This window comes from Arabidopsis lyrata (assembly GCF_000004255.2).
Source record: "Arabidopsis lyrata subsp. lyrata unplaced genomic scaffold ARALYscaffold_3, whole genome shotgun sequence".
NCBI classification, from domain to species: domain Eukaryota; kingdom Viridiplantae; phylum Streptophyta; class Magnoliopsida; order Brassicales; family Brassicaceae; genus Arabidopsis; species Arabidopsis lyrata.
Window position 1 is genome coordinate 1,263,572 of NW_003302553.1, and position 27,282 is coordinate 1,290,853.

The 27,282-nt window shown below is 35.9% G+C and overlaps 11 protein-coding genes and 1 non-coding gene across 14 annotated transcripts; 7 read left to right on the plus strand and 5 right to left on the minus strand.

Annotated features, from left to right (window-relative positions):
- The first annotated feature begins 276 nt into the window (after window positions 1-276).
- LOC9318380 lies at window positions 277-1,003 on the plus strand. The gene is made up of 2 exons (XM_002882267.2): window positions 277-661; window positions 748-1,003. Exons 1-2 carry the CDS (start codon window positions 607-609, stop codon window positions 933-935), a joined length of 243 nt encoding a protein of 80 aa, XP_002882313.1. The 5' UTR covers window positions 277-606; the 3' UTR covers window positions 936-1,003.
- A 568-nt stretch (window positions 1,004-1,571) lies between these two features.
- Window positions 1,572-2,139, minus strand: LOC9318381 (auxin-responsive protein SAUR21). The gene is given in 2 exon segments (XM_021031391.1): window positions 1,572-1,861; window positions 1,863-2,139. Coding segments are annotated over 2 exon segments (282 nt in total). The 5' UTR covers window positions 2,034-2,139; the 3' UTR covers window positions 1,572-1,750.
- A 691-nt stretch (window positions 2,140-2,830) lies between these two features.
- Window positions 2,831-3,398, plus strand: LOC9320481 (auxin-responsive protein SAUR21). The gene has a single exon (XM_021031390.1). It carries the CDS (start codon window positions 2,892-2,894, stop codon window positions 3,177-3,179), a length of 288 nt encoding a protein of 95 aa, XP_020887049.1. The 5' UTR covers window positions 2,831-2,891; the 3' UTR covers window positions 3,180-3,398.
- A 165-nt stretch (window positions 3,399-3,563) lies between these two features.
- On the plus strand, window positions 3,564-3,635 carry TRNAW-CCA. The gene has a single exon. It is a non-coding gene; the product is annotated as a tRNA-Trp (tRNA).
- A 688-nt stretch (window positions 3,636-4,323) lies between these two features.
- LOC9320482 (5'-adenylylsulfate reductase-like 5) lies at window positions 4,324-6,777 on the plus strand. Its single transcript, XM_021031377.1, has 4 exons — window positions 4,324-4,709; window positions 5,218-5,399; window positions 5,813-5,937; window positions 6,059-6,777. Exons 1-4 carry the CDS (start codon window positions 4,536-4,538, stop codon window positions 6,478-6,480), a joined length of 903 nt encoding a protein of 300 aa, XP_020887036.1. The 5' UTR covers window positions 4,324-4,535; the 3' UTR covers window positions 6,481-6,777.
- A 989-nt stretch (window positions 6,778-7,766) lies between these two features.
- LOC9318383 lies at window positions 7,767-9,875 on the plus strand. Its single transcript, XM_002882270.2, has 2 exons — window positions 7,767-8,714; window positions 9,560-9,875. The coding sequence occupies exons 1-2, from the start codon at window positions 8,043-8,045 to the stop codon at window positions 9,674-9,676; spliced, it is 789 nt and encodes a 262-aa protein (XP_002882316.1). The 5' UTR covers window positions 7,767-8,042; the 3' UTR covers window positions 9,677-9,875.
- A 351-nt stretch (window positions 9,876-10,226) lies between these two features.
- On the plus strand, window positions 10,227-11,817 carry LOC9318384. 2 transcript variants are annotated; one of them, XM_021031387.1, is made up of 5 exons: window positions 10,227-10,433; window positions 10,613-10,799; window positions 10,903-11,188; window positions 11,299-11,376; window positions 11,496-11,817. In XM_021031387.1, the coding sequence occupies exons 2-5, from the start codon at window positions 10,642-10,644 to the stop codon at window positions 11,547-11,549; spliced, it is 576 nt and encodes a 191-aa protein (XP_020887046.1). In that variant the 5' UTR covers window positions 10,227-10,433; window positions 10,613-10,641; the 3' UTR covers window positions 11,550-11,817. The 2 variants fall into 2 exon arrangements, with proteins under 2 accessions (XP_020887046.1, XP_020887045.1); XM_021031386.1 differs by having other exon boundaries at window positions 10,231-10,433; window positions 10,570-10,799.
- Window positions 11,818-11,912: 95 nt separating this feature from the next.
- Window positions 11,913-15,415, minus strand: LOC9318385. Its single transcript, XM_021031362.1, has 12 exons — window positions 14,669-15,415; window positions 14,191-14,253; window positions 13,942-14,028; window positions 13,699-13,797; window positions 13,394-13,489; window positions 13,243-13,308; window positions 13,043-13,133; window positions 12,874-12,941; window positions 12,728-12,793; window positions 12,490-12,540; window positions 12,343-12,407; window positions 11,913-12,220 (listed from the first exon to the last, which is right to left on the minus strand). Exons 1-12 carry the CDS (start codon window positions 14,828-14,830, stop codon window positions 12,163-12,165), a joined length of 972 nt encoding a protein of 323 aa, XP_020887021.1. The 5' UTR covers window positions 14,831-15,415; the 3' UTR covers window positions 11,913-12,162.
- Window positions 15,416-15,675: 260 nt separating this feature from the next.
- LOC9320483 (adenylyl-sulfate kinase 3) lies at window positions 15,676-17,936 on the minus strand. Of its 2 annotated transcripts, XM_021031382.1 has the most exons (8): window positions 17,662-17,846; window positions 17,248-17,342; window positions 16,972-17,169; window positions 16,711-16,860; window positions 16,343-16,461; window positions 16,161-16,245; window positions 16,004-16,050; window positions 15,676-15,913 (listed from the first exon to the last, which is right to left on the minus strand). In XM_021031382.1, exons 3-8 carry the CDS (start codon window positions 17,093-17,095, stop codon window positions 15,812-15,814), a joined length of 627 nt encoding a protein of 208 aa, XP_020887041.1. In that variant the 5' UTR covers window positions 17,096-17,169; window positions 17,248-17,342; window positions 17,662-17,846; the 3' UTR covers window positions 15,676-15,811. The 2 variants fall into 2 exon arrangements, with proteins under 2 accessions (XP_020887041.1, XP_002884417.1); XM_002884371.2 differs by lacking the exon at window positions 17,248-17,342 and having other exon boundaries at window positions 17,662-17,936.
- A 1,607-nt stretch (window positions 17,937-19,543) lies between these two features.
- Window positions 19,544-21,771, plus strand: LOC9320484 (probable glutamate dehydrogenase 3). The gene is made up of 9 exons (XM_002882272.2): window positions 19,544-19,781; window positions 19,860-19,973; window positions 20,063-20,284; window positions 20,384-20,458; window positions 20,548-20,664; window positions 20,746-20,996; window positions 21,082-21,157; window positions 21,247-21,333; window positions 21,422-21,771. The coding sequence occupies exons 1-9, from the start codon at window positions 19,674-19,676 to the stop codon at window positions 21,605-21,607; spliced, it is 1,236 nt and encodes a 411-aa protein (XP_002882318.1). The 5' UTR covers window positions 19,544-19,673; the 3' UTR covers window positions 21,608-21,771.
- Window positions 21,753-23,322, minus strand: LOC9318386 (putative H/ACA ribonucleoprotein complex subunit 1-like protein 1). Its single transcript, XM_002884372.2, has 4 exons — window positions 22,956-23,322; window positions 22,433-22,581; window positions 22,232-22,347; window positions 21,753-22,043 (listed from the first exon to the last, which is right to left on the minus strand). The coding sequence occupies exons 1-4, from the start codon at window positions 23,131-23,133 to the stop codon at window positions 21,881-21,883; spliced, it is 606 nt and encodes a 201-aa protein (XP_002884418.1). The 5' UTR covers window positions 23,134-23,322; the 3' UTR covers window positions 21,753-21,880.
- A 73-nt stretch (window positions 23,323-23,395) lies between these two features.
- On the minus strand, window positions 23,396-25,711 carry LOC9320485 (casein kinase 1-like protein HD16). The gene is made up of 7 exons (XM_002884373.2): window positions 25,505-25,711; window positions 25,296-25,424; window positions 25,035-25,209; window positions 24,850-24,940; window positions 24,605-24,762; window positions 24,326-24,514; window positions 23,396-24,221 (listed from the first exon to the last, which is right to left on the minus strand). Exons 1-7 carry the CDS (start codon window positions 25,567-25,569, stop codon window positions 24,162-24,164), a joined length of 867 nt encoding a protein of 288 aa, XP_002884419.1. The 5' UTR covers window positions 25,570-25,711; the 3' UTR covers window positions 23,396-24,161.
- Between the last annotated feature and the right edge of the window lie 1,571 nt (window positions 25,712-27,282).

Sequence of the window (27,282 nt, forward strand, 5' to 3'; positions counted from 1 at the left end):
TATAAAAAATTTTTACATATAAAAAAGGCCCAAATATTTTTTAAAAATATTATTAATATGAGAATTATATTTTAAGAGGCCTAATTATTTATAAGAAAATGTATAAAAAGGCCCAAAATTTTTAAAATAACAATTTTTACTATAAAAACTCCGCAAAATTTTTAAAAATTAAGTAAATTTTCTCTTTGTATATAATAATAGGCCAAAAAAAATTTTTTTGCCCTAAGACTCTCAAATATGTTGAGCCGGGGCTGAGAGTGGTATGCAGATGCTATTTAGGGTTTTGAACCTTATGTCGACCACTATTTAGGGTTTTCAACTGTAAAAGTGTAATAATTTGTTACGTTCAATCGCCGGATGATTTGGTCTTATCATTCTGTAGAATTTGGTAAGAAAATCAATCTAGTTTATTTGATTTTGGTAACAAATCAATAAAGTTTAATGATTTCTACCTTTACTCTGGTAAAGATCTTGACTGTTGAGAAACAAATGATTTATGACTAAAACGAGAGCATTTCTCCATTGTATAAAAATGGTTCCACGAAAAACCTGTACCACTATCTTTAACATCTTTGAGCAATATTAACCATTTTTGTAAGTAAAACAATGGTGAAGATGTCAATGAAGTTTGTTTTCGTTCTTTTCTTAGCTGTTACATCAGGTAATTTATATTTCATATGTATGAAAAATAATTAAATCTTACATACAAATTTTAATTTATATTAACATATTAGTTTGGTCTTGTAGTGATGAATATTGGAACAGTTCAAAATGTTGAAGGGAAACGTTTATTACCTGAAGAAACTTCTCAATTTGTGTTGGATCATGAAGCTTCACCATCGTTTGTCATACCACAAGGAATCCACTGCGAGAAAAAGTGTCATGTCCAATGTTATATTCGCGAGAGGGCGTATGGTTGTGTTTGTTTATGCTAAATTTCAGTTTTACGTTTAATCGAATAAATCAAATACGTTTTATCGGTAATAAAAAATAATTATTTGAACTAATGTATGTATGTATGTGGAAGATTATTGGGCTTTTGTTTATTCAAAAATATTTTCAATCATGTTACGTTTCACACTCTCTGCAGTTTGTTTCAGCCTCACAAAATCATTCACGTTCTCTCCTTTGTCTCTCTCACGTTTGTTGTTTGTTAAAACAGAGGAAAGAAGAACAGAGAAAAGAAAGCAGGAAACACAAGCACACAAGATTTTTACCCGGTTCAATCCAATCGGTGTGATTGAATCTACGTCCGGGGCCAGATCAACTCTGACAATCCACTAATAAGAAGGAGATTACAGCTCAAAACCTGAGCAATACACAAGTCTCAACAATGAACAAAACTTATGTCTTTTTCTCGCCAACTTGAGAAAGAAGCTGTCTTGGAGATGTGTATTTATACACGTTTGAAAATGAAACAGTGTAGCCCTCGACGTGGTTCTGGTCTTCACTGTACCAACTCAACTTTCTCCTAAACCAACTGCAAACTGCAGAACCATTCAATCATCTCTAGCTTGACATTAAACCGGAATCAAACCAGAAACTTGAATTATACCGCTTCTTCTCTAACAAATCAAAACTTTGAAAACTAACTATACTCATTAGTTATATGTTTGATAGCATCGTTTCTTACACAAAACTGGCTTTCACAAAGAAACTTCTATCCTTTGGAACAAATCTTTTGGTTAATAAGATGAAAATTTGTCAATCTATTTACAAGAAAAATTGTTGTTTTTCCTACTGACGGTCATCATTGGATCCGAGAAGTTATACTGATAAAAGTATACTCAGGACAACAAATCGTCAAGCCGCCCATTGGATGATCAAAACCAAATTCCTCTTCGCCTTTACTGAGAAGATCGAGCCTGAAATGAAGGCTGGCTCAAGTATGAGATTGGTACAAAGTATCTCTGCTTCTTCTCTTGGTTCTCACCGACGTACACCGCAAGAAAACCTTTTGGTGCTTTGCTTGTTCTTGCTAAGGAGCCGCCAAGAATCTTCTTTGCACTGAAGATACTTCTCACTAAAGCCATTTTCTTATCTCCAGATTTGATTCTTGAAGCTTCTGAATATGTATGAGAGCAAAGGAAGGACTAAAGAGATTCAAGATCTGGATTGCTTGTGGTTGATGATATTCTTTCTGATGCTGGGATGTATATATATAGATTAAACTAATGAGTTGAAACTTGTCTGAAATCCATTGAAAACAATGTAGGACAAATAATTTCACATGGTTCTGTTATCACATTTAAAGCAGAGCTTCCACAATTTGTACTCACATAGGACCAAGAGAACAAGATCACATGTTAAGGACATAGAAGAAGTTTCTCTACGTTGATTGATATATCATAAAATCCACCCAACTAACTCAGTCACAGTCTGTCTGCAGATTCTTAATCTGATTTAACACAATGAGAAATTAATCAATACATGGGACCAAAGTAGCTGGACCACAGAAACTTCCAATCTATATAGCATTTGTCATGTGATCTGTTCTTGGTTCAATTGTGATAGAAACCTGTTGTTCAACAATCTTGAAACCAGGCCCCATCTGATCATAGTTTTGGCAATCAGAAACTTGTTTTTGGACCACAGAGATCCATTCCACATCTTAAATTCAAGAAACATGACAGAAATCATTACCAACCAATGAAACATGATGGAACAGAACCGGCCCAATATTTCATTTATTGTATTAATATATTTCTGATTAGCATTTGAAGGCAGACAGAAGCATGTGAAACTCTCAATTCATATACGTCCCCACAGTTTTCAACTATCTTATTGACCTATTTATAAGGACCCAAAACAGAACAACATTTTCATAACCATCAACAATAAGCAATCTAAAAACTCTAAGCTTCAAAAAAAATCAGGACTTATAAACAAAAATGGCTTTGGTGAGAAGTTTCTTTGTTGCAAAGAAGATATTTGGAGGCTCATTAGCCGGAACGAGGAAGTCAACTTCAGCACCAAAAGGGTTTCTTGCAGTATACGTAGGGGAGAGCCAGAGGAAGCAAAGATACTTAGTGCCAGTCTCATACTTGAGGAACCCATTGTTTCAAGATCTTCTCAGTAATTCCGAGGAAGAGTTCGGATATGATCATCCGATGGGCGGCTTGACGATCCCTTGTCCTGAAGATACCTTCCTCACAGTAACTTCTCGGATCCAAGGATGATCATCATTAAAGGAAAAAAACTAAACACTTTTCTTACTGTAGATATATAGATGACAATTATTTCATTTTTCTTGCTGAAAATTTTGATCATGTAAATGCCAGTTTTGTGTGATAATTAACGATGGAATCAAACAAAAGATCCAGAGAGATTTCTAACTTTTGTTTATATGATGTGTTTATCAACAGTTATATACTAAAAAATCGGAACGTTTTGTCATGTTTCTACAGAACCAGAGGTTCATTATCAAATAAAGATTTAACCATGCTATAATTTACACAAACCAAATATTAGTTATACTAAACTCATATCAATTGAAAAGCATAAACTTCTCTAGCAAAGACATGATAGTAATATATTTAACGTTGAGGATGTAATCTTCATCCGGATCCGTGGCGCAATGGTAGCGCGTCTGACTCCAGATCAGAAGGTTGCGTGTTCGATTCACGTCGGGTTCAAATCCCCGAACTTTAATTCCGGAAACCATTTTTTTTTTTTTTTTTTTGGCTATTTCAAGAATTAGGTTTTTGGAAAGAAAAAAAAGCAGATGCTAATCCATTGTTTAAACATGTTTTCTTCTCTCTTCTCTGTAACCTCCAATTTTTCCTACTCGATCTCAAGCTTCTCTTCCTTCAGTGGCATAGGCATAGGCATAGCCCCACTTTGTTTTAGCTGAAGGATGACCCGACTTGGGCTGAATTTAAGGCCTTACATATTCTTATAGGCCCATATATGTTTCAAACCCAAATTTAAGGATCTTGATTAACTTTGTTACTTTTCATAATTAATATTCAATAGAACTGACCTGTTTTGTCCAAAGAAATTTGACCTGTAAAATTTTATGGACCATAAAAGAAAGTCAACTATGGCATTATATCATATTTTGGGAAAAGAATTATAGAAACAAGGAAAATTAATGTTATTATATATATAGGTATCTCATGGAAACAAAAATTAAAAACAGGAAGATCCTTTAACAAAAATTTAAAACATATAGAGTTGTAAATAAAATAAAATAAAACTCAATGTTAAAAATTTTATTTTCTTATAAATGAGTAAAATATCTAATAAGTATTGTTTTCCCATTGAAGAAAGGAGAATTAAAAATGGTGCTCCAGAATATTAAAGATCGGGTGGTGCTATTTAAATCCAATATCAGAAACACATCGAACGAGACGAATAGCTAGCTTCTGATTAAATTTTCAACTTTTGGCGTTTTTCGATCTGTTGCTTCTGCAAAAAAAAAAATCATATATATAGATATAGAAAAATTAGTGAATTTTCGGATCGGAGATTTCCCCAAATTGTAAAATTAGGTTTTGTTCTTCGCCTCCTCGTTCTAGCCCTAGCTTAGTTTCATGGATTCTCGAGTTTCGATTCTCTTCGTCTGTGCGATAGCTGTGTCATGCTTTACGTCTGGGTCCGCTTCATCACGGGTGGACTTTTCCGTTTGCAATTACGAATTCGAGGTGTTTCGATTCGATTTAGAAGCCAAATGTCCTCCTTCTCTGTATCCAAGTCCTCCTATTGAGGTACGTTTGTCACAATTTTCGGCTTTTGTGAGCTCTAGGGTTTGTTTGAATTAGGAACAATGGGGGATTTTGGTAACTATTGAGCATGGAAGTTGAAGCTCTGATTTTTCCTCTTTTTCTGAAACTTACTTAAGGCATGCTTTAGGCTTATAGCCAAACACCACCAATGCTCCTTTGTTTATTGTGTTGTTTCAATGTTTTATTAGTGTCGTCTATTGTGGAAACATATTTCCTTAGATGTTAAGGATCTGTATTACTAGGCATAGTCCATTTCTCTATACCTGTTAGCAGTGTCATGTTTACCATCCGAATTTTGTCTCTTCATCTATACTCTGTTTAGGTTCAGAGTTTAGTGCTCTTATGATGCATATTGTCTAGTAGTAGCTGCTCTGCCCCCAAAGATGATATAGCAATATTGAAATAGGTGTATTTGGTTCTTCTAAGGGCATGAAGTTGGATCTGAAGCTTTATTCTTAACTAAAGCAGTGTCTAAATTTGCACTATGCAGGTAGATGGAGACTCACTGGACAGGGTAATGGATTCAAATCATGGAAATGCTTATATGTCAGTACTCTTTTATGCTTCCTGGTGCCCATTCTCACGTGCTGTGCGCCCTAAGTTCGATATGTTGAGTTCGATGTTTCCTCATATACAGCACCTAGCTGTGGAGCATTCTCAAGCACTGCCATCGTAAGAAGTCTATTTAGTATTGTTTGTCTAAGACTACATAGTCTATTATTCCATACCACTTAGTATATACCAAGGAAATGGATTGAATGACTCACATCAAGAATTTGGGTATTGATAGTTTAGTTGAGAGTAAAAAATCTTAAATTGCATATCCATTATTTAATAACTTGACCCATCTAAGGTGGTGCTTCTTTTCATTTTAATAGAAGGTCATGTGTGTTTACTGTTACGTTATCTTACATTTCAGTAACAAATATTCATTTGATTTATCATTAACTAGTTCATCATTACCTTACCTGCCTTGTGTAAATGTCTTATTAGTGGATTCCTCTCCCAAGTACTTTTAGGTTTCTTCATGTGTTTGGCCTTTTCTTTTGTCTTACTAACTGGTTTCATTAATTGCTTTGTTGCAGTGTCTTTTCTAGGTATGGTATCCATAGCTTACCTTCAATCCTGATGGTAAATCAAACTTTAAAGGCTCGGTACCATGGACGAAAGGATCTTACATCCCTGATTGAGTTTTATGAAGAGGCAACAGGTGATACACCAAACCACATAGTCTGCTTGTGTTTTCTTTCAATCGACCTTTGTTTTATGTCCAAGCTATAACCAGCACATTTCGGGTTGAAAGATTATTGATTGTTATTCTGGCTTTCCAGGTCTCCAACCTGTCCATTATGTGGCTGAAGGGGAACCAACAGGTTTAGACGCCGGCGATGGTAACTTGATCACATGGTTGCGCAATGGGACATCTATCAGAGAAATATTCAAACAAGATCCGTTCTTGGTACTATCTCTGCTGTTTATCTGTTTACAAATGGCAATCCTTGTCTTCCCCATAGCCGAATCGCGCATGAAAGCTTTATGGGCTTCTTATGTTCCCAATCTGAACCTGGGAAGATTTGGAGAGATAAGCCAACTGTTCAGCCGTGGTATTCACATGGTCGATGTGAGGAGGTTATGGTTGAAACTAAGCCTCGTCAAAACAAGGAACTTCCATGAAAGAGCAAAGAACGCACAAGCTTGGGCTTCATCGCTCGCATCTGTCTCTCTAGGACAAACTTCATCAGACCAATCCTGATCTTAAGGGTGAAAATCAAAACCCTTGTAAGATCCTGTCAGCATTGGGAAGAGATGAGCTTGAAGTGTGTTCTGGAAATCTGAGAGTTCCTTTAATGAAACCCCTGTTATATGACTTTTTTGAGTTTGATTTGTCTGCAACGAAGCATGTAAATCCAGGAACAGCTTTGCTTCTGTTTGTGAATATCTATCTTTCTCCCTTTTTTGTTCTATAAATTTGAGATGTCTGTTTTGGCCTCATTTCTTTTACTGAATAATTTGATTGAGTCAGCTAAAATTTGTCTGAATTTCTTACGCAGCTTTGTCTTGTAATGTCTGTTCGAGTTTGGTTCACTCCACCATGGTTTATGGTACATTATCATCATGTGCATGTTGCATTATAGGATATTGAGACTGAGGATATGTCGGTTTGGTTTAGTATGGTATCATTAATTGGTTTTGTATTGGGTTATGGTTCTGAATTCTGATTGGGTCAGATATATTTTCTGTTTCTTTTATAGTTAACCTATAATATACTACAGTATTCACTACGTAAAGCATCAAAACAAAAACCAAGGAATCAAGCTTAAATGTCCAAAAGTAGGGAACAAAATTAAAGAACAAAGCAGAAACATATGGAATAAACTGCAGAGCTTCAAAAGTTAAATAAGAAAGTAAGAAGAATAATCACTTTGGTTCACTACATTGAATTTTGTAGTGAACTCAAACACCAAACTATTTTATTTGCATTTCTTTGATTACTAATGTGACATTTAGTACGAAAGATTCTTCGTAATCCCCTTACTACATACAACATGATATCATCGATAGAACTAAACCTTATCCAAAACTAATTCACGTCTTAGTTATAAAGAAATAAATATGTAACCGACTCACATTTTACTATTCCATTTTATTTGAACAAATTATTCTATATGATCGGTCTAACCGAAAACCTATTGATCCAAAGAATGATTTGAATATAGGAAGAAGACTTCATCATAGAGGAAGAATTAAGGACCTTGTCAAAGAAGGCAATCAATGGTTATTCGAATGGGTCCCCAAAGGACCACTTCTTCTTTTGTCACTTCATTGCCTTAGATAAGCTCTAATTCACTTTCGTCACCCACATCCTCAAATCAATACATTTCTTTCTTTTTTTTTTTTCTCAAAACAAAATTATATACGTGTCCACTTCAAATAATATCAATCTATGTTTACAAAATGATATTTCTTTACTCTAATTAAAATTAAAAGCTTATTGGTGTTATACCTCACGCATTATCAAGCTAATTTTTTCAAAGCATATTGTGTGTTTCTTCATTTAAGAAACGAAATTAGGGTCTCAAACCATTTTCTCTCAATTATTATTATTAAACATTCTCAAAACTAGTTTGAATCTTCTGTCTTGTCTTCTATTAAAGGATCTTGAAACCCCTTCGCATGGGAGAGAGAAAGAAAGAGATGTTACTCCATGAGAATACCGAACCCACTTCGTTCCAATAATTCAAAAGATTTCACTTTCTTGCTTTTCTAATTTCTAAAACCCTAATTGAAGTTCCAACAAGATCGATCAAGGAGAAGATGGATCTCGAGGATTGGGAATTAGTACTCCCCAAGAACAGCTTCAAGGATCTTGATCTTGATCATGACGAGGATCATCATGGAGCGATGGTAATGGACTACTTCCTCTGCCCATCTACTAAAGATCCTCTCCCAAAAACAGAGTCTCCTCCAAGAACCATAGTGGTCCCTAAAAAGCTTCTTCAAGTTCCCATAGCCTGGGAAGCCGTTTTGGACCAAGACAACACGAAGAAACCCAATAACCGTGAACCGGATCCAGATCCGGATTCAAAACAAACCCTTTCGACGGACTTTGTTTCGTCACCTAGAGTTTCCTTCAAGATAATGAAGGAGACTGAATTTGCCGACATGAAAATTGACCCACCAGCGAGGATCACGAGTCCTCTGCCTCAGATCGATGATGCTGCATCGAAACCCTCTGATTTAGAAGGAGGAGGTGACTTGCGAAACAAGGAAGAAGTTGTGTTGGAGGAAGTAGATGAAGATGGTAGTGGTGGTGAGAGATTGAATCTGTGGAAGGTTGGTCTCAATGGGATTGGAGCAATCTGTTCTTTTGGGGTCGCAGCTGCTGCTGCTACTGTATGTGTCTTCTTCCTCGGACACAACAATATCAAAATCTGTAAGAACAAGAACCAGATGCTTAGGTTCCAGATTTACTCCGATGATAATAAGGTAAACTGATTTTATTAAAATTATGCTCTTAATTCAACTATTTATTTCATCTTTGAATATTCTTAGTTAAATAATTTAGTGAAAAATTATTGGTTTTAGTTGAGTAGTTTCGTCTTGGGACGGATACTTGATTTATATACTAAAAATGTTTTTAGCTATTTAATCACAAAAGATAAATGTAAAAAGTATTAGATATGAAAGATAAGGGAGTAGTAGATTTGGATAAAATTGCTGTCTAGAATATGAATCCTCTACAACAAAGAAATATTTGTTAAGATGAAACAAAATAGTGAAAAGGGGTGGTAGAAAATTATTTTCTGATGTTAATGGTTCATGACGATTAGTTGGTATCTGTCTGCTTAATGGTAACAAAAGTTATAATTTTGATTTATTGTATAAATTGTATGATTAACTGATTGATAACTTTTCATTAAATTATAGAAATAAGTTTTGAATATTTGAATCTGACAAATTGATAAGGTGAAGTTTACGTGTTTAAGTGAACAATCTTTAAAATTGAAGAGAACGATTCTTATTTTATCTTTGTACGTTTTGTTTTCTGATTGTTTTCTTGTGCTAACGTCAAAGTGATAAGAAGAATTTTTCTTCGTTTACTAAATATAGCATCCATGTAACAAACCCCATTAAAGGCATATCCAATTCCTAATTAAAGCATTAATTACAATAACATACTTGATAACTTTAAACATGTTTGTAGTAGTACAACATTTTAAAACATAAACTAATTTGTTGATCATCAATACTTCACCAATCTCTCTATCTCTGTGTGGATTTTGAAATTATGAGTTGTTGATCAAATTTTGTTTGAATATTGGTGGATGCAGAGGATGAAAGAAGTTGTGAATCATGCAACAAAGCTCAATGAAGCAATCTTTGGTATGAAAGGTGTTCCTGTCGTAAGAGCTCAAATATCTTTTGGGGGTCACTACGATGGACTTTGAATCTCAGCCGTCATAATAGTTCATATGGTTCAGATCGAGTTTTATTCACCCACAAGCTTCATAATGTACATATATGAATGTAGTGTAACGTTTTGTAAATTTATATTATTATTTTGTTCAAATATTGATTAATTATGTGTTGTTAATAGATCATTGTGAAATTTCATGTAGTTTTTATTTTTTATATTAATTTCATGTAGTGTAACGTTTTATAAATTTATATTATATTGTTCAAATATTTTTTTCCTTGAATCCTCATAAAGTCATACTTCAAGTCTTCAATTATAATTTTTTTTATAAAGATATGAGTATAGTTGAATGTTACCAATAAAATGGTTTTTTTTTTTTGGGAAAATAGTTGATGACAAAAAAAAAAAAAAATCAGAAAATAGTTAATCTTTCTTTGTATCTCATAAAATTGGTAATTTATCTCGTTAGTTTAAAAGTCATTTGCCACTGTGAAAAAGGGCTAGACCGTAAATTGTAACTGGATCTCAAATCGGACCGTCGATTTTATAATCGAACGGTTAATAAAGATCCCAAAGAGATGCCCTAAAAGGTCTATAAACCACCTTTACCTCCCATTTACAGAGTCGAGCGAGAAAGAAAGAGAGACACGCTTCTGGTCAGTTTCGTTAAACCCGCCGGAGATATTAGCGACTACGGTGGTCTTACTCTTCTGACGTCGTAGAATTCATCGGAATTTCTGCGTTTGCCAGTCAGATTCACCGGAACTTCTGGATCCTCCTGACAAAAGGTAAATTGAGAACAGTTTGCAGAGCGCACGCTTCTTTCTCTGATTTTTCGGAGAAATTTCACATTTTTTTCGTGGGAAATTCATCCTCCTCAATTTGAATCAATCTCTCTCTTTTGATTTTTTTTTTTTTTTTCAGTTCCCAACATTGAAAATCCTCACTTTTTGGATAAATTCTTCAGCTGGGACGATCAGAGAGATAGCTTCAAAAATGTCGTCATCGTTAGAACAAGAAATCTTCTTACAGTGGGGAAACAAGAAGAGATTGAGATGTCTTAGAGCCAAAGACAAAAAGATCTCTCGCAGTAAAAACTCTTCCCGCTTTCTAGGTCAAGATACCTTCCTCCTTCAATCCACTAGATTCTCCAGGTAAACTTTGATTCCTTTATTGCTGTGAAATTGCTCAATTCAACTCTTGGAATCTCGATGCCAAAGACTCACAATTTCTTGGTGGGTTTTCTGATTTGTGTAGAGGATCAGAAGGAGCAATCCTCAGATCTGGACTACCAGATCGCCGGCTGGAGAAAGAAGAGAGGTATTATACGACGAGAGGTGTAGTTGATAACATTGGGAAAGTTTGTTTAGATGAAAACAATAATAATGGAGAAGATGGCAACAACAAGGAAGAGAGTATGTGGCCTAAGCTGTTTATAACATTATCAAACAAAGAGAAAGAAGAAGATTTCATGGCTATGAAAGGTTGCAAACCTTCTCATAGGCCTAAGAAGAGAGCCAAACTCATCCAAAGAAGCTTACTTGTGAGTTTTCAATACTCTTTTTTTTTGTCGTTTCAAAAAAGTGTTTTGAAGATTCTTCACTTGTCTGTTTACAGTTTTGAGAATAATGTTTTGGTTGGACATATTTACAGTTGGTGAGTCCTGGAACATGGTTGGCTGACTTGTGCCCAGATAGATATGATGTTAGGGTGAAGAAGAGCTCTAAGAAGGTAAGGACTTTTATCATTTTTATTCCTGTGATTCTACATATAGTGATTGAGATCAACATTTGTGTAATTTTGCTAAAGATATGATGATGATGTGTGTGTGTGTTGTGTTTGTGTTGCAGAGGCGAGCAAGAGGGCTAAAAGCTATGGGAAATATGGAGACTGATTCAGATTGACATGTTTTAACATTAGTTTATTAATTAGAAATGTTTGCGTATTGATCTAAGCTAACTTCCGTGGGTTTACTTAAGCAATCTTAAAAAAGTATTTTAGATGAAATTATTCGGTTGAGCATTTTGAATTATAATTCACAAGGAAATATCATTTCTTTTGTGACAATGTATGTTCTTGTTGTAACTTGTAACTCTATCAAAATCTATTGTTTCAGATAATGTACTGTTGTCCTATTTGGCATAACTTAATCATGGGCTCAAGTGTAACCAATAATTGTATGACATGTACATCTTCATTTTCTTTGTGATGGAACAATGAAAAATCTGTTACAATTTGTGTTTCAAATGAGAAATCAATCACTGGATTTGACTGCGAAAAGATAAAAAAAGTCAAGTACTAGTAAACTTTCCTGAAATCACAAGCATGGTGAATAACTTAACAACATAAATCTTCATTTATAACTTTTTCGTGTATAAGTCTAGTTATTTACAGGACTAAATGAGTGTTCTTTTCCAGCGGATAGATACGATAAGGAAGGTGTAAAGGAGGAAGCTTCTTTTGTTGTAGCAGGATTCAGATGGTAGAGAGAGCTTTTCCATCTTTTTTTTTAGCAAACTAATTGGGAATAGGCTTAGCAGCTTGAAGCATTTCCACTATTAGTGTCTTCACATCCCTGCAAACACCACCACCATTCAAGAGTTACTCAATCAGTTTTGCAACAGTCTAACAATGAAGGGAATCAGTACTTTTAACTCTAGACCAAAACTGTGCACAAAATTGCAACATAGATCTTACTTTCTGTCTTGTGCGGGTCTTGGGAATGGAACTCGGAGCTTGAAGGTATTCCCTTGAAGACTAGCCTGTAATGAAGAAGAGGACATATGTTTCATAAACTGAAAGATAAAGGATTCGAGGAAGGATTCCGATTATTAGAAAACACACCTTAACGTTGAAACCAAGGCTGTCCAAATCAAGCATCAAGGCGCTCTCGACCTGACATTTAAGGAAGTTTACACATTCTACAGTTTAATTGTGATGTTTGTGAATATATCGGTATGGTATGATCGTCTCTCGAAGACAAACAGTCCTAGGATTAACCAGACTTCATATAATTAAATGTTCATAACGTATGCTTTATGTAGACCAAGATTAAGACGATAAATTCAATAGTATTACTTACAGGTATGGACGTCACATTGTGTACTATGGCTTTGGTATCCTCTTCATGGTCTTTATTCATGTGAGACTGCCGAAATTAAAAGGAGTTACTACACATCCACCGCCGATATGTTGATAAAAATTGTAGTGGGGATATGATTGTTATACCGTCACAGGCTTTGCATACTGAGCTATAGGATCGACTTTGGCTGCTTGGTACTTCTCTTTGCTGAATTCTGGAAATTAGAGATTTCAAAGAGTAAGTAAAAAAATTAGCAGGATCACCTAATTGGATCACAAAAGTTAGGATATTTAGAAGATGAAGCAGAAAAGATACCTCCAGATCCTAGAAAAGCAGTTGCAATCCCTGAAACATATCTAACCACTTTCGGTTCGATTCGCATAAAACTGAAGTCCCCGAAATCAACCTTCAGAGTTTCAGGAAGAAAAGGTTCAGTTAACTAATTGAGATGTCATGATACATTTTGTCTTTGGGAGGTTCTACACTTTCTAGTCAGTACAAGAAAGAGTGCTTACCCAGAAAGCACTGGGATGCTTGGCTAAATAGGCAGATCGAACAGCCGCTTGATCTTTTTCAGAAACCTAAATGATACATAGAAAAACATTCAAGCATTGGCACTGTATTTGAATGCAAGTGTATATAGTGCAACACAGCAAAAAAACATACCAGGACTGCATCACCATGTAGGGTGATCCTCAAACCGGTCCTATCCTCTGGGTCTCTAGCAATTAGTAATGAGCATTTTGGATTAGCTAGCAGATCCTGCAAACGGTAGAAATTCTCCAGATGAATTATATGGCCAAGACATCTAAATCTGAGGAAATAGACACAATGGCTCTTTTACTTTGCCCCGGCATCACTTCGATAATCCACACATTTTCAGTTTGTTAAGTGTAAACTATGGCTCAATCAGCTCCAAATTGCAGCAAAACAGAGGTGAATAATCATAAGTCCTTGAATAAGAAACAAACCTTCGTATGAACTGCCAAGCTACTAACTGCCAGAATCGGAGAACCATCAGCATCACATGCAAAATCAACCATTGACCCTGAAGGATAACCCTCATATTTCTGCACCAGATCAAAATTTGATAAATGAGATACAGTCAAGGTGGATTATAAAATTGTACTGCGAGACCGGTGTACATATATGATATATATCCTTCATCTCCTCTCTGAGAAACCATATTCATAGAAGAAAACTTAATTCCTCACCTGAGAAAAAGTGGAAAGCATACCACGGACACTACCATTAAGAACAGTCCGGATTTCGTCAACTGGAGAAAGACGAGCAGCCTTCTCCTGGAAATCAGACGACCACATAGCAATAGAGTTAAACCCATCTCTTACAAAACCAAGTTAACTTTCTTCACATCGCCTTGAGAATACATGAATGATTATCAATCAAATCATATAGATAGATATATTCACAGAGAAAGCTTACAAAATTGGCAAATAAGTTACCTCGTGAGCTTGAATCAATTTGAAAACATCTGTATCACTGTTGACACTCCCCGATGACACAGCCTGATTAGTAGGTATATGACACAAAGTTTAGAAGTTTTCAACTATTGAACTCAAAGCACATTGATCTAACTTCCAAATACATGAAATAAGGGATTAGCATAACAAAGAATCGTTGACTAAAATAACTTTCCTCATCCAATCTACATAGCATCCTCGTAGAGCTATATTCATTAGCCAGGAATTTTACAAAAGATTCGAACTTTTCTTTCTTCTAATGACAGATAAAGGATATAAAACTAATTCAGGGAAAACAAGAACACATCATTGGCGCACACATTACAGATCAAAGAGCCACATCGAGACACAGATTCACTGATTTTTTTAACTATACCAACAAAACCCACACACTACAATCCAAAATCAGAACACAGATTCATCAATAACACACCAAACCTAGAATTTCCCAGATAGATACCTGAGAAGAAGACTGAGCTGCTGAGGCCATGGTGAGAGGAGAATATCGGCGGCGGACGGTGGGAAAATTGACGGCGGAGATTGAAGCTCGATGAATAAGACATGTAGGGAACAATCTAGACGTGATTAAAGGCGTTGAAAAATGGGCTACAAGCGACTTCATCTTCTTTCTCACGAAACCTTTGATGTTCTTTGATTTACACGTCTCTCTGCTTTTTTTTTTTTCTCTCTGTAACGACAATTCCTCACAATCCGGTTTGGTTTAAAATTTCCCGGTTAAATATGGTATTCAATTTATTTATGTCCCTTTCGGTTTACAAACAAACAAATTACAAACACAAATGTCGAAAATTAACAGACGAAGGAATCAAAGGATCAAATTTCCGTTGAAACTGCGCCGGGATGTTAATCGCTATGAGTACGGCGATCGAATCCGGCGCCGGAATCGAAGCAGAGGTATGATCCGAGAGAGGAAGCGAGACGACGGAGTTGGAGGAGAGGGATGCCGAAGATGAAATGAAGGACGGTGGCGCGAGGAAGTCTCTCGGGGTTACATGCTACATATTGCCAGAGATCCGCCGATAGATTCACTGTCGTCTCCACCAATCGACTATTCAGCACCATTTTTTGTCTCAAATTTGCCCCGTGATCGTGTTTTGTTTTGTTCTTTTTTTATATTGCAGAACTCAGGATCTAAAAAATTTAGAAAAATTGCAAACAGAACCCTCAATATTTTCGAACTATTCAAATAAGATCTAGAGTTTTTCTGAATCAATTTTTCACTATCATACTTAAAATTATTATTTTTGACCCCCGAAAAATATCAAAATTACTAAATACTATGATATGTAAACTAATGGTTTGTGTTAGTATAATCGTTGTTGATTGGCATGGCTCTTGTTGTTGTTTGTATAGGATCGAATAAATCAACTTGTTTCTTACTTTAAATGGTGTGACTTAAACTGTTATATTCTGATCTAGCTTTGTAAGAAGCTGCAGATGTTTTAAAAAAGATTCTGATGTTGAATGATTTCATTAGTTGAAACTTCTTAAGAATTTGCACTGTTTCAGGAAAGTAATAAACAGAGAACACCCATCAAAGTAAAAGGAAAAACAAATCTCAGCCGTTAGATTATGGTGAAGGTTACTCGTTTTGAAGGAAGCCTTTGTCTTCTAAATAAAAGATGACTTCCTCAGCCATAGCTACAGGGGAAGGACACTCTCCCTCTTTCTCTTTCAGCTCTATCTGTTATGTTTCAAAACATACAAAAGAAATACAGAAACATATTCACATACACGTATAGTTTGCGATATCTTATATTGACATGGATCATACCTCACAGTTCAAGGGAGATTCATATGGATCATCTATTCCAGTGAAACCTACACAAAGGGTATGAAGAAACAAAAAACTTTATATAACAACTCAAATAATACTGAAGCAAATTGCTATCTTCTATTTATATGGAATCTTGAAGCTTATGTTATCTCACCTTTGATCTTCCCTGCACGTGCAAGCTTGTATAGGCCTTTAGGGTCTCTTGCTTCACACAATTGCAGAGACATATTCATGAAAACCTAACAAGTTTATTATGCCACAATATCAAACAAGATGTTTTTAAGATCCAACCGAATGGGGGTTACAAACTGTAAAGTCTGGTTTCGAATAGCTTGCCTCAATAAAAGATGAATCCTGCATCATTTCCCTGCAGGCGTCACGGTCTTTTCTATACGGGGATATGAGGCTGGCAATACAGATCAAACCAGCATCTGCAAAAAGTTTGGCTACTTCTCCTGCATTTAGAACAAATTGTTCGTCTTCTTTAGACTTTAGTATTGCCCTTTACAGAAGTTTCTTTTCAACATTAACCAGAATCTATCAGCTTTTAGGTGTATATCAATGCCGTATTGGTACAATGTAAACCATAACTACTGATATTATGAGACACCCTTTTAAAGGATTTGCATTTGTATTACTGACTTTCTTCGGAATCAGACTTTCATCAACTGAATGCAAAAAATAATAAGCAACTATGTACATACCGACCCTGCGTATATTTTCCACTCTATCCTCTGCCTTGAAACCAAGATCTTTGTTCAAACCATGACGAAGATTGTCGCCATCAAGAATGTATGATAGCTTTCCCCGGTTGTTCAGCTCTCTACTCAGCGAGCAAGCTAACGTGCTTTTCCCTGCACAAAGTTTCAGCCTAAGATTTTAGAATATATATACAGAGGCATAAAGAAGCCACCTCAAGTAATCATCACAATGGGAAAAGAATTAAGATTGCTAAGAAGATTGACCTGAGCCACTGAGCCCTGTGATCCACACCACACAACCCTTCTGGTTTAACAACTTCTGCCTTTCAGTTTTCCCAATGGGTGATTCTTGCCAAAATATGTTTGTAGAATTTCCCACTGTCGACATTCTCAAAAGTCTGCCTGTTAATCTGATCTATCACCAAAACTCAGAGATCTAAACCACCAGAAATTTCATTCAATCTGCAAGGACATGTTCAAAAAACATTAACATGACCAGTCTTCTTGAAAAATTTCAAAGGTATAGAAGAAGGTTCACACCAGGAAACACTGATTCTCAAAAGAGCAAAAGAAAGTTTCCTACAATCCAATGTTATAACCTCGTTGATGAGATTATGTCCCTCCTTTAACATAAACTGGAAGACCAAGAGAATAATAATAACTTTTCTGCATCATATGATCTCACTATGATCTTGTGGCTAATAAAATTAAGTCCTTTAATAAATAAATAGGTTTCTAAATTCCAGAATCATAGCCAAACTAAATCTAAAATTTCAGAGCAGCTCCAGAAGAAAGATCAACACACCAACTAAATTCAAATTCTTTCTGACAACTCATGATCTATGAAATGGTCACTCTAAAATGTAAGTCATTTCCTCCAAGCCCACCAAGAGAATCACAGATTAAAACGAGTAGATTACAGGAAAGTTCTTCCTGCATTGAGAAAATAATTACCTTGGAATCAATGTGCTCTGCTTCTCGAATAAAGGAAGAGGTTTTTTTAAGCTTATTCCTGTGTGTGTGTTTTTAACTTTTGCTTTGTTCCATCTCCTCGAGTTTCTTGGGGTCATTGTGAGTGGGAAAATGGAAACCGACATTAATGGAGTGGCAGACAGATGGAGAGAGGAGAGCGATGGGGGTGAATGGTAATAATGAGACTCTGTCTCTGAAGACTTTTTTACTTGAGAGCAGCATTTATTAACAAGAGTTTAGTTTTTCACTTAGATATTGTTGGGCTTCAAAGCCCATAACTTTAAGGCTGTAGTTAACTGGGTTTTTCTTTTTAAACGAATATATAGGACAATTATGACCTTGAATTGATTTTTGAATTTTAGGTTTGATTTTAGACTTTTAAATATTTTAAATACATTTTTAGCTTTTCGTAGTTTGTTTATTAGGGAAATGGCCTTTTAGGAGAAAAAACCAACTGGTTATGTGTATATTTGTTTGAGTTATTTGTTTTATCATTTATTAAAAAGGGATATAAAGCTAATGCATTTTTTTTTTTTTTTCCTCGTGGATATAAAGCTAATGCATAACGTTTTAAAAATACTAAATCCTTGACATTAGCTACTAATACCATGAACCGGATTTTTTATTGGACTATTACTTTTATATATTGGTTTGACCAAAGAGGGTGAGATCAAATTTGGAAACACTAGATTACGGTCAATGTTGTTATTACAAAATTGATATCTTCTTTTGGAAATTGAAAGAGAAAGAAATCTTGGTGGAAATCCACAATAAATCAATTATATTAGTGGAAGCATAAATCATGGGGAATCTCTTTTCCAGAAAGATTCTTTGGTGGTGGAATCTTGTAATTGTTTATGTTTCTTGATTTGTTGCATCCTCTCGTGTCCTCCTCTAATTCCAAAAAGATTCTGATTTGAGTATCTAAAAAAACATATTTGCGTAGAATATTTTCAATTAAAATGGAATATTGTATGTGTGTAATAAGTTTATACGTTTTTTTCCACTAGCTCACTAAAGTCCATACGTTTTTTTGTCACCACTCACAAAAGTGTATACGCTATATATGTGTAGGGGGCAACTAGAATAGAATAAGTTAATAACACGTAAAGATCTTATGACATGCAAGATTCATTTCGGGTCGTATATCACAAATATGTACATGATTATAAATATATATAAATGTATCTAATAAAACAAAAGTATTATCTTGCCACATCAACGTCTTACAATTTGACGACAATAATTTTCATGCACGAGTATAGACTTATAGTCTAGTGCATGCTAGACCATTATTGTATTCATATTTTTTTATGTTTAAAAAGAAAAAAAAAAAAACTGTGAAACAATATGATCAAGAGGTTGCTTATTAGGTACTAAGTAATACGAAATGTCATATTTTAGTTTTTCATTAATATTTGATTAATCTGGATTTAAAATGAATAAAATGACATAGTGTGACACAATTAGATAAATTTTACGAGCTTATCTCTTTCATCCATGTAATATTATAATCCTGTGGCATCTTGATTTTAATTTTCCTATTTTTTGTTCTGATCTTTTTGGAATGAAAATAATATATTTATTCTGCTTGATTAGTCTACGGATTTCGTTTTCATTAATGAATATTCCATTATTCTGATCTAATTTATACACATGGAAGACATGTGCAATTTCTATAAACTTTTTTTATTATTATTGTGTCTGAAAACTTTTCTAAATGGACACATGATAGTATTCTGAATACTCAAATCAGGATCAATTATGGGTATCATCTTATTTGGTTATTCATATTCCTTATATAATTTCTCGTTTATTTAAAAAAAAAAAAAATCATTCTCATATTCCTTAACACATCAACACAAAGTGTCTACGTATCTCTCTATATAAATACACTTGCAATATAACATAAGCAAGAATCACATTTTTCCAACTGTTTTCATATTAGAGTCTCTGATCAAATAAACCCAAAATAAAAAAGAGAGAAGAGAGCCATGAATGCTTTAGCAGCAACCAACAGAAACTTCAAGCTAGCTTCTAGGCTTCTTGGTTTAGACTCAAAGCTCGAGAAAAGTCTTCTCATTCCCTTCAGAGAGATCAAGGTTCGATTGATTATTCCTCTGTTTTCTTCTTCCGATCCGTTTCAAGATCATTAAACCGGAACTAACCAAACATTGCAGGTGGAATGTACTATACCGAAAGATGATGGAACTCTTGCATCGTTTGTTGGATTCAGAGTTCAACACGACAATGCAAGAGGTCCCATGAAAGGTGGAATCAGATATCATCCAGAGGTTTGTTTTATTTACTCTGTTTTTTTCTACATCAAACCAAACCAAATTCAATATTGGCATGAACTAAACCAGATTTCGGTTATCGACAGGTCGAACCGGATGAAGTAAACGCTTTGGCTCAACTTATGACATGGAAAACAGCAGTGGCTAAGATACCTTACGGAGGAGCCAAAGGAGGAATCGGTTGTGACCCGAGCCAGCTAAGTATCTCAGAGCTGGAACGTTTGACTCGAGTTTTCACTCAGAAGATCCATGATCTCATCGGGATTCATACCGATGTTCCAGCTCCTGATATGGGAACCGGTCCTCAGGTTTTAAAAACATGATCTTGAAATCTCCTTCTTTTACTTTCCATTGGAGTTCTTATGTGTTGTTGTTGTTGTCTGAAATATAGTGATGAAATTTTTCAGACAATGGCTTGGATTCTTGATGAATACTCAAAATTCCATGGGCACTCGCCTGCTGTGGTGACCGGAAAACCCATTGTAAGTGACCGTTCTAATCACGATTTTAGGTCGGTTCGGTTTATGTGTTCAACCAATTTAATACTGAATGAGATGTGAGTTTTGAGCAGGATCTCGGTGGATCTCTTGGAAGAGATGCTGCTACAGGAAGAGGAGTGTTATTTGCAACAGAAGCTTTACTCAATGAACATGGAAAGAGCATATCTGGACAGCGATTCGCTATCCAGGTATAAGAAGTTCAAATTATTTACTCATAGAGATTACTTGTTTCTGTGTGTGAAGGCACTCACACTGTCTCTGTGTTTTAGGGTTTTGGAAATGTGGGTTCTTGGGCAGCGAGGTTGATAAGTGAAAAAGGTGGTAAGATTGTGGCGGTGAGTGATGTCACAGGAGCAATCAAGAACAAGAATGGAATTGATATCATGAGTTTGCTCGAGCATGCCGAAGAAAACAGAGGAATCAAAGGGTTTGATGGTGCTGATTCAACCGATCCTGATTCGATTCTTGTCGAAGATTGTGATATTCTTGTCCCTGCAGCTCTAGGCGGTGTCATCAACAGGTCTTTATAGCTTCTTATCTCATAAATTAATCTTTTCTCTTTCATGATTTTCTTATGAAACTCTCTCTCTTTGGTCTGTTTTTAGGCAAAATGCAAACGAAATCAAAGCGAAATTCATCATTGAAGGTGCTAATCACCCAACTGATCCTGAGGCTGATGAGGTTATTCGAAAATCTATTACTTTGTTTTTGCTATTTCTTCTTCTCAAACTCACGTAACAGAGACTATGTTTTATTATCTGTCTCCGCAGATCTTGAAGAAGAACGGTGTTGTAATCCTCCCAGATATATACGCAAACTCGGGAGGAGTCACTGTAAGTTACTTCGAGTGGGTTCAGGTAAGACTCTAAAATCAAGAATGTATGACCTAAGCTGAATCTGAAGCCAGTCGATCAAAACACTGATTCATGTAATATATGTGTGCAGAACATACAAGGATTCATGTGGGATGAGGAAAAGGTGAATAAGGAGCTAAAGTCCTACATGACTCGCGGGTTCAAAGACTTGAAAGAGATGTGTATGACTCACTCATGTGATCTTCGTATGGGAGCTTTCACTCTTGGTATTAACCGTGTCGCTCAAGCTACCATTATCAGAGGCTGGGGTTCTTGAAACCCCATGACAACTAAAGAACAAGAATTCAGAAAATCCTTCAATATTGTTGATTTGCTTTGCGATTTGAATCAATTTTCGAGTAATAAAAACTATGTGCTGATTGCAGTGTAACCTTCTCTAATTTTCTATCAAAGGAAGCTAATTTGATGCAAATTTTTTTACTCCATAGATTAAACAAAAGTCTTGAAAATTGAGAATCTGGGAAAACGATAGTCATTGATAAAACAAAGGGTACAAGTTTGGATAAGGCTTATAAAGTAGGAGAAGAATCTAAAATCTTCCTCGGCCTCTAAAGCTTCCACGAGAGCCACCGCGTGGTGGAAATCTACCACCTCTTGGAGCGCCTCTACCTCTAAAAGATCCACCTCTTCCACGACCTCTACCATCACCTCTTCCACGACCTGCACCTCCACGTCCACCCGTTGACTGACCCCTGGAAGAACAAAGACATACCGTTAAATGGAGTTTGCTACAATTAACAACTTTTAAACTAACACTGTATCTCAACTCTCGATTGTTAAGACGAAAAAAGCTAATTGCTAAGGTTAACCGTCTCTAGCTCACTAATGTTATTTCAAGTTCAGGATTTTGACCAATGATGTGTTAAGAAGTGGGGCTTACTTTGGCTGAGGAAGGAATCGAGAGAGAGGCAAAAGCTTGTAAGGGTCGATGAAGAACTTATCTCCTGGAGAATAGGAGGTGGCTACAATACCTTCCATCATTTTGATAGAAAACAACTGAAGAAGAAACAAAACAGAGTTAATTTCTGAAACCTCTAGTTTGCTTATAACTGGAAGAAGAACACAGAGATGGAGAACTTACAGATTCATTAATAGGGCCAAAGATTTCATCTACTTTCCCAATCTGAGTCTTGTTCTCTAGGTAGATGGCAGCATTAAAATGAGGAATCTTCTCATTTGAGAGTTTAGTCACAGCATCTCCCTCGCAAGCATGAAGGAAAGTTGCGACCTCTGTAACCAAAGAAAGAACCTCATCACAAACGAATCAAGAGGAAATGTCTTCACAAGCATATACTGAAACTAATAATAAACAAGACACACAAATCCGTCAAAAGCATCATACTTGTAAAATAGCTTAGTGGAGTGTTTTCTCTACATAGATTCCAACAAGACTAAGTTCAATCAAGGGTAATCAAAGTAGCATGATACGATTCGTCAATGAGAAATCAATGATAAAAGTTGAACTTTAGTTCTTGTACATTACTACTACACATTCAAGAATCAGCTCATTCATTTCAAAGCTCCGATTACAAATCCAACATCTTTAATAGTGTCTTTCAAAAATCAATGAAGAAGTAAAAGCTATGTCAAGTAAAGAAACGAACCCACGACTTCGCTAGGAGGACCTTCGTCTCTGAAACCACCAAAGCGACCGCCTCCACCACCAAAGCGTCCTCCTCCTCCACCGAATCTACCGCCACCTCCACCGAATCTACCGCCACCACCACCGTCTCGTCCTCCCCTTCCACGGAAACCCCCGCCGCCTCTCATCGGTGGTCTCATCTTTTCTCCTTTCTCAGATTCCTCAAAGACTGCGTTTTTTTCTTTCTCTCTGCCTCTCTTCAGTGGAGGGTTTTAGGGTTTAATTGAGAGCGACGACAACCAAATGGTACAAGACTGTGGGTATTTAGGGTTTTCTGTAATCGTTCGACCGGGTATGGTTATTTAAACCGGATATCAATCTAACATTGAACCAACTCTGTTCATCTCTGACCGTTATCAGTGCTACTTGAATGTTGTTGTTTTTGGAGATCCCTATTTTGGACGGTCTAGATCTGATCATGACTGTTTATACGCAAACCGGGCCGTCGATATGACATTAAAACCAATGGGCCTCATATATATTATTTTAGCCCAATAAATAACTCCGCGGTAAATGATAGAGAGAATTCAAATAGTAAAGAATAACTTTTGTTTTTCGATTACAAATTAAACACAAAGAAGCTAAACACAAATGAAGAGTTCGATGATAGAAGTTTGTTGCAGAATAATGTCAAGAACTCATTCAACGACCAAAGATGTTGTCCAAGCAGAAGTAGAGGAAGCAGAGAAGAGTAAGAAACAGCATTATTAGAGACCAAGGTGAGAGGACTACTTTCAAGGAAGGTCAAACAATTGTCATTGAGCAATGAGAAGTGGAGATGGTCACAAACAGAGAAACTCGTTGGAGTCTCCACAGTGGTGGATCAGCTGGGATGATACCAAGTAAAGCCGTCACGAAACCAAAGAGGAAGAGTAATTTGGTCAAATGTATCACGCTCTATAACTTTTTTGGCAGAGGAGATTTGGGGAAACTAAAGAGAAATAGTGTAAGAGGAAGAGAGGCGACCGCATTTTTATAACCACTAATTTTTACTGTGGTTGTTTTAGTTCTTCTACTACTCTAAACAGGTAAGATGTATCTGTTTCTCTTCATGACCTCACTTCATTGACTAGGTGACCACTCTGTTTACGCATTGAATAGCTCAAATAACCAGCTAACCACATATATTAACGCAACAGCTACAAGAATATATATGCTCCATGTTTCATTAGCAAACTGTCCGACCATAACATATTGATGTTATGAACATATTTTTCTCCCATTTGTCCTGAAAACAAAAGTGCAGAGCTAAAGTCAGTACAATAGAAAACAATAAAATGGATAAGAATCAAAAAGTTTATAAGTTTCATGTTTGAAATCCTAAGAATACACCTTGATATAGGAGCTAGGGAAGGAAGAAGTACGTAAAGTCTCTTGGATTTCATCGGTTATTTTTCGTTTGGGTATACTCAATATAAGAGCTGCTTGATCAGCTGTTGCAGCCATTGATGTTATCCTGTATCCACTCTCCAACCTTCGATTTATATCTTCACTTGGGTTCAAGAAGTCAAGCTCCATCACCTATATAGTATATAAACATCATCAATACATTATAGTCTAGATTATAGAGCATGCCTCCCAAAAAAGGAAAAAGGTAATAAAAATCTGAACCTGTTCAGAGAAGCCTGAGTTCCTGGACATTACTACACCCCAACCACTCCCAGCAGTGGTCATGGATGTTACATGAAAACCTTCTTTCCACTTTTTATCCATCCACTTTAATGGAATTGAGTGGCTGGTTTTGTATGATTGCTTGGTATAAAGAGTTCCTATAGAATTACATGAAGTTGAATTTTTTAAGTAAAAACCGGCTTGATGATGGCACAATGAATCAAATAAGTAAGACAAATACCAACCTTTTGACATAACGACCAACGAGCCCCCATTATTTGCACCAGCTATGGAACTGATATAGTAGTTCTTCTCCCATTGTTTCATAATCCAGTCCTGCCAAGAAAAAGATAAAACAACTGGTGAGCTGCTTCTATATATATATATAGTGGAGCATACATAGCCATATAAGTAATGGACATGATAGTACCTTGGGGAGGAAGGCTGAGATAACTGTATAAACTTGAGAAGTGAAACCAGTCCCTTTATCCACGACGAATGCCCATAGATTAGCTTCTGATGCTACACAGCTTATAAAAAGGCCATCATTGTTAGCTTTCTCTACATGATGGTGCAACCTTGAATTTGCTACGTTGTGATGAAATCTACAAGAGCAACAAACGCAAAACCTAAATTTTTTAAAACCTTGATACTCAAGAAAAGAGTGATGGATCTAAACATTCATTCAAACCTCTGTTTCATAGGAGGACGTTTGTTATAGACTGAAATCCATTGGAACGTAGGAGTACTTGCGATTTTTTCTATTTGTAAATCACTCAAATCCGAGCAAAGTCTACTTGTTGGGTCTTTCTCTTTCTCTCTGCATAATCAAAACATAAAAAATCGTGTTAATTTGTTTAATAATCTCGTGTTAACTAATACTAATTCATCCAGAATTACTTCTTCTCAGGGCATGAATCACGTCCGCCACCACCAGTTCTTCCGCTGCCCATCGGTGGTCTCATTTTTTCTACTTCCCTAATGATTCCACCTCCACAAAGCCTGCGTTTATCCTCTCTGTTTCTTCGGTAATCGAGAGGCTTTTTTTATTAGGGTTTTAATTGGGTATTATCCGAACCGGATTAGGTTTGTTTGAACCGGGAATTAGTCTAACATTTAACCAAACTGTTTGATTCTTCTTCTTCTTCTTCTTCTTTTTTTTTTTGTTGTTTTTAATACAAAAGCTGTTTGATTCTTCTTCTCAAGTAACCAAAGTGATTGAGTAACTGTTTTTTATTTAAAAATATTTTCCAGGTTACTATCACCAGAATAAACTCAGGAAGGAAACAAAGATTTCATTTCCTCTGTTTCTGGGAGATGGTGTTGGTGGTGATGATATGAATCGCTGAAGTAGCTAATCACATATACATTAAACAAATACAGCCATAAGTAATCCACAAGGACAACCTATGAGGGCAACATTCCATGAAAACATTGCTCCCTCTTCCTCTTATTGGTTGCTCGGTCTGTGGTGTACGTAGAACATGATACTTGGATTTGCATTCCACAGAGTTTGTTGTAAATTGTTTGGATCGTTCAATCTGTCTAGCTGAGGTCTTTAATTTCATGAAAATTCTACTAGTAAGCTTGTTGTTGCCCAACTCGAAAACATATAGCTCGCTGACAGAGCTTGTAAAGTTTGAGGGATTTTTCCAGAGAGATTGTTGTGTGAAAGGTCTAAAATCTCTAGCTTCTCAAGATTTCAAAAACTTTTGATTAAAACCAGTGCAATCATGTCTAATGGCCCATTCATCCTCTATCTTTGTGGGATATCAATCCGAAAATATAAGTCGAGATTGCCTAAAGAAGTTAATATCTCAAAAACTTTGTGGGATCCAATTGATGCATGTAAAATTAGAAAAAAGACTCCGTGTTTCATGATGGTGACAGCTGGGCAAATAACTCTTTACATGTTTAAAAGTTAACCACGGTAAAAGAAGAGATAACCATGTGGAAAAATATTTAAGGCCTAAAACAACATTTTGGGAAGTGATTTAACAACAATTTTTTTCATTTAATATCGCTGTTGTCGGAATGTCAAAGAACCTTAGAGTCAAATCTAGCTTTAGACCACTCTTCTCTTCTCCACAAGGACGAAAATGGCGGTTTTGTTTCAAATCCCTCACTTTATGCCACATGAAGCTCTCTTTCTCCATTTACTTGGTTGCCCAAATCCTCTTGACCTCACTCATTCCCTTCGTTACCGGAGCACACTCGAGTTACCGTACAGTTGAATAACGTACAAGTCATCAAAAGAAGGAATGGGATTGAATTGCGCCGTGATGAGGTATCTGTGTTCTGATTTTGTTTTGGTTTTGAAAGAGAATGACAAATTCAAGTTTCCTGGTGGAGCTGATCAGTACTTGGATCAGAAGATCTCAAAGGTTAATCGATTTCAATGAATCATTATTTGTATCTGTTTTCATTATTGAATCTCAAGTTACTGTGTTTTTGTGCTTGTATGTGTAGCTGATTCCTGTTATGTATCAGCTTTGTTGTTTGTTCTTGACATTGGATGTTGTGTGTTCGTCGGAGGGATCGACGATGAGGACAAGCGGTTAGTAGGTTTACATTGGTTTTGAAATTAAATTGATTTTGGTGCGGTTTATTTAATTGATTTTCGGTTCGGTTTAAACTGGTTTAGAGAAGAAAACAAAAAATATTCACGCGATGGAAAA

Excerpts from the sequence above, each read along its gene's own strand:
- LOC9318380 (XM_002882267.2), top strand. The coding sequence starts at position 607 with ATGGTGAAGATGTCAATGAAGTTTGTTTTCGTTCTTTTCTTAGCTGTT. Across the intron at positions 662-747 it reads TTTCTTAGCTGTTACATCAG|TGATGAATATTGGAACAGTT; the intron begins GTAATTTATATT and ends TTGGTCTTGTAG.
- LOC9320481 (XM_021031390.1), top strand. The coding sequence starts at position 2,892 with ATGGCTTTGGTGAGAAGTTTCTTTGTTGCAAAGAAGATATTTGGAGGC.
- LOC9320482 (XM_021031377.1), top strand. The coding sequence starts at position 4,536 with ATGGATTCTCGAGTTTCGATTCTCTTCGTCTGTGCGATAGCTGTGTCA. Across the intron at positions 4,710-5,217 it reads ATCCAAGTCCTCCTATTGAG|GTAGATGGAGACTCACTGGA; the intron begins GTACGTTTGTCA and ends TGCACTATGCAG. Across the intron at positions 5,400-5,812 it reads CATTCTCAAGCACTGCCATC|TGTCTTTTCTAGGTATGGTA; the intron begins GTAAGAAGTCTA and ends GCTTTGTTGCAG.
- LOC9318383 (XM_002882270.2), top strand. The coding sequence starts at position 8,043 with ATGGATCTCGAGGATTGGGAATTAGTACTCCCCAAGAACAGCTTCAAG. Across the intron at positions 8,715-9,559 it reads TTTACTCCGATGATAATAAG|AGGATGAAAGAAGTTGTGAA; the intron begins GTAAACTGATTT and ends TGGTGGATGCAG.
- LOC9318384 (XM_021031387.1), top strand. The coding sequence starts at position 10,642 with ATGTCGTCATCGTTAGAACAAGAAATCTTCTTACAGTGGGGAAACAAG. Across the intron at positions 11,189-11,298 it reads TCATCCAAAGAAGCTTACTT|TTGGTGAGTCCTGGAACATG; the intron begins GTGAGTTTTCAA and ends ACATATTTACAG. Across the intron at positions 11,377-11,495 it reads TGAAGAAGAGCTCTAAGAAG|AGGCGAGCAAGAGGGCTAAA; the intron begins GTAAGGACTTTT and ends TTTGTGTTGCAG.
- LOC9318385 (XM_021031362.1), bottom strand. The coding sequence starts at position 14,830 with ATGAAGTCGCTTGTAGCCCATTTTTCAACGCCTTTAATCACGTCTAGA. Across the intron at positions 12,942-13,042 it reads TGCTTTTCTAGGATCTGGAG|AATTCAGCAAAGAGAAGTAC; the intron begins GTATCTTTTCTG and ends TCTAATTTCCAG. Across the intron at positions 12,541-12,727 it reads ACAATGTGACGTCCATACCT|GTCGAGAGCGCCTTGATGCT; the intron begins GTAAGTAATACT and ends CTTAAATGTCAG.
- LOC9320483 (XM_002884371.2), bottom strand. The coding sequence starts at position 17,095 with ATGTCGACAGTGGGAAATTCTACAAACATATTTTGGCAAGAATCACCC. Across the intron at positions 16,051-16,160 it reads ACGTGCAGGGAAGATCAAAG|GTTTCACTGGAATAGATGAT; the intron begins GTGAGATAACAT and ends CCCTTTGTGTAG. Across the intron at positions 15,914-16,003 it reads AATCTCCCTTGAACTGTGAG|ATAGAGCTGAAAGAGAAAGA; the intron begins GTATGATCCATG and ends GAAACATAACAG.
- LOC9320484 (XM_002882272.2), top strand. The coding sequence starts at position 19,674 with ATGAATGCTTTAGCAGCAACCAACAGAAACTTCAAGCTAGCTTCTAGG. Across the intron at positions 20,459-20,547 it reads TGGTGACCGGAAAACCCATT|GATCTCGGTGGATCTCTTGG; the intron begins GTAAGTGACCGT and ends AGTTTTGAGCAG. Across the intron at positions 20,665-20,745 it reads GACAGCGATTCGCTATCCAG|GGTTTTGGAAATGTGGGTTC; the intron begins GTATAAGAAGTT and ends TCTGTGTTTTAG.
- LOC9318386 (XM_002884372.2), bottom strand. The coding sequence starts at position 23,133 with ATGAGACCACCGATGAGAGGCGGCGGGGGTTTCCGTGGAAGGGGAGGA. Across the intron at positions 22,582-22,955 it reads TCCTCCTAGCGAAGTCGTGG|AGGTCGCAACTTTCCTTCAT; the intron begins GTTCGTTTCTTT and ends CTTTGGTTACAG. Across the intron at positions 22,348-22,432 it reads TTGGCCCTATTAATGAATCT|TTGTTTTCTATCAAAATGAT; the intron begins GTAAGTTCTCCA and ends TTTCTTCTTCAG.
- LOC9320485 (XM_002884373.2), bottom strand. The coding sequence starts at position 25,569 with ATGAGACCACCGATGGGCAGCGGAAGAACTGGTGGTGGCGGACGTGAT. Across the intron at positions 24,941-25,034 it reads TCTCAGCCTTCCTCCCCAAG|GACTGGATTATGAAACAATG; the intron begins GTACTATCATGT and ends TTTTCTTGGCAG. Across the intron at positions 24,222-24,325 it reads TCCCTAGCTCCTATATCAAG|GACAAATGGGAGAAAAATAT; the intron begins GTGTATTCTTAG and ends TTTTGTTTTCAG.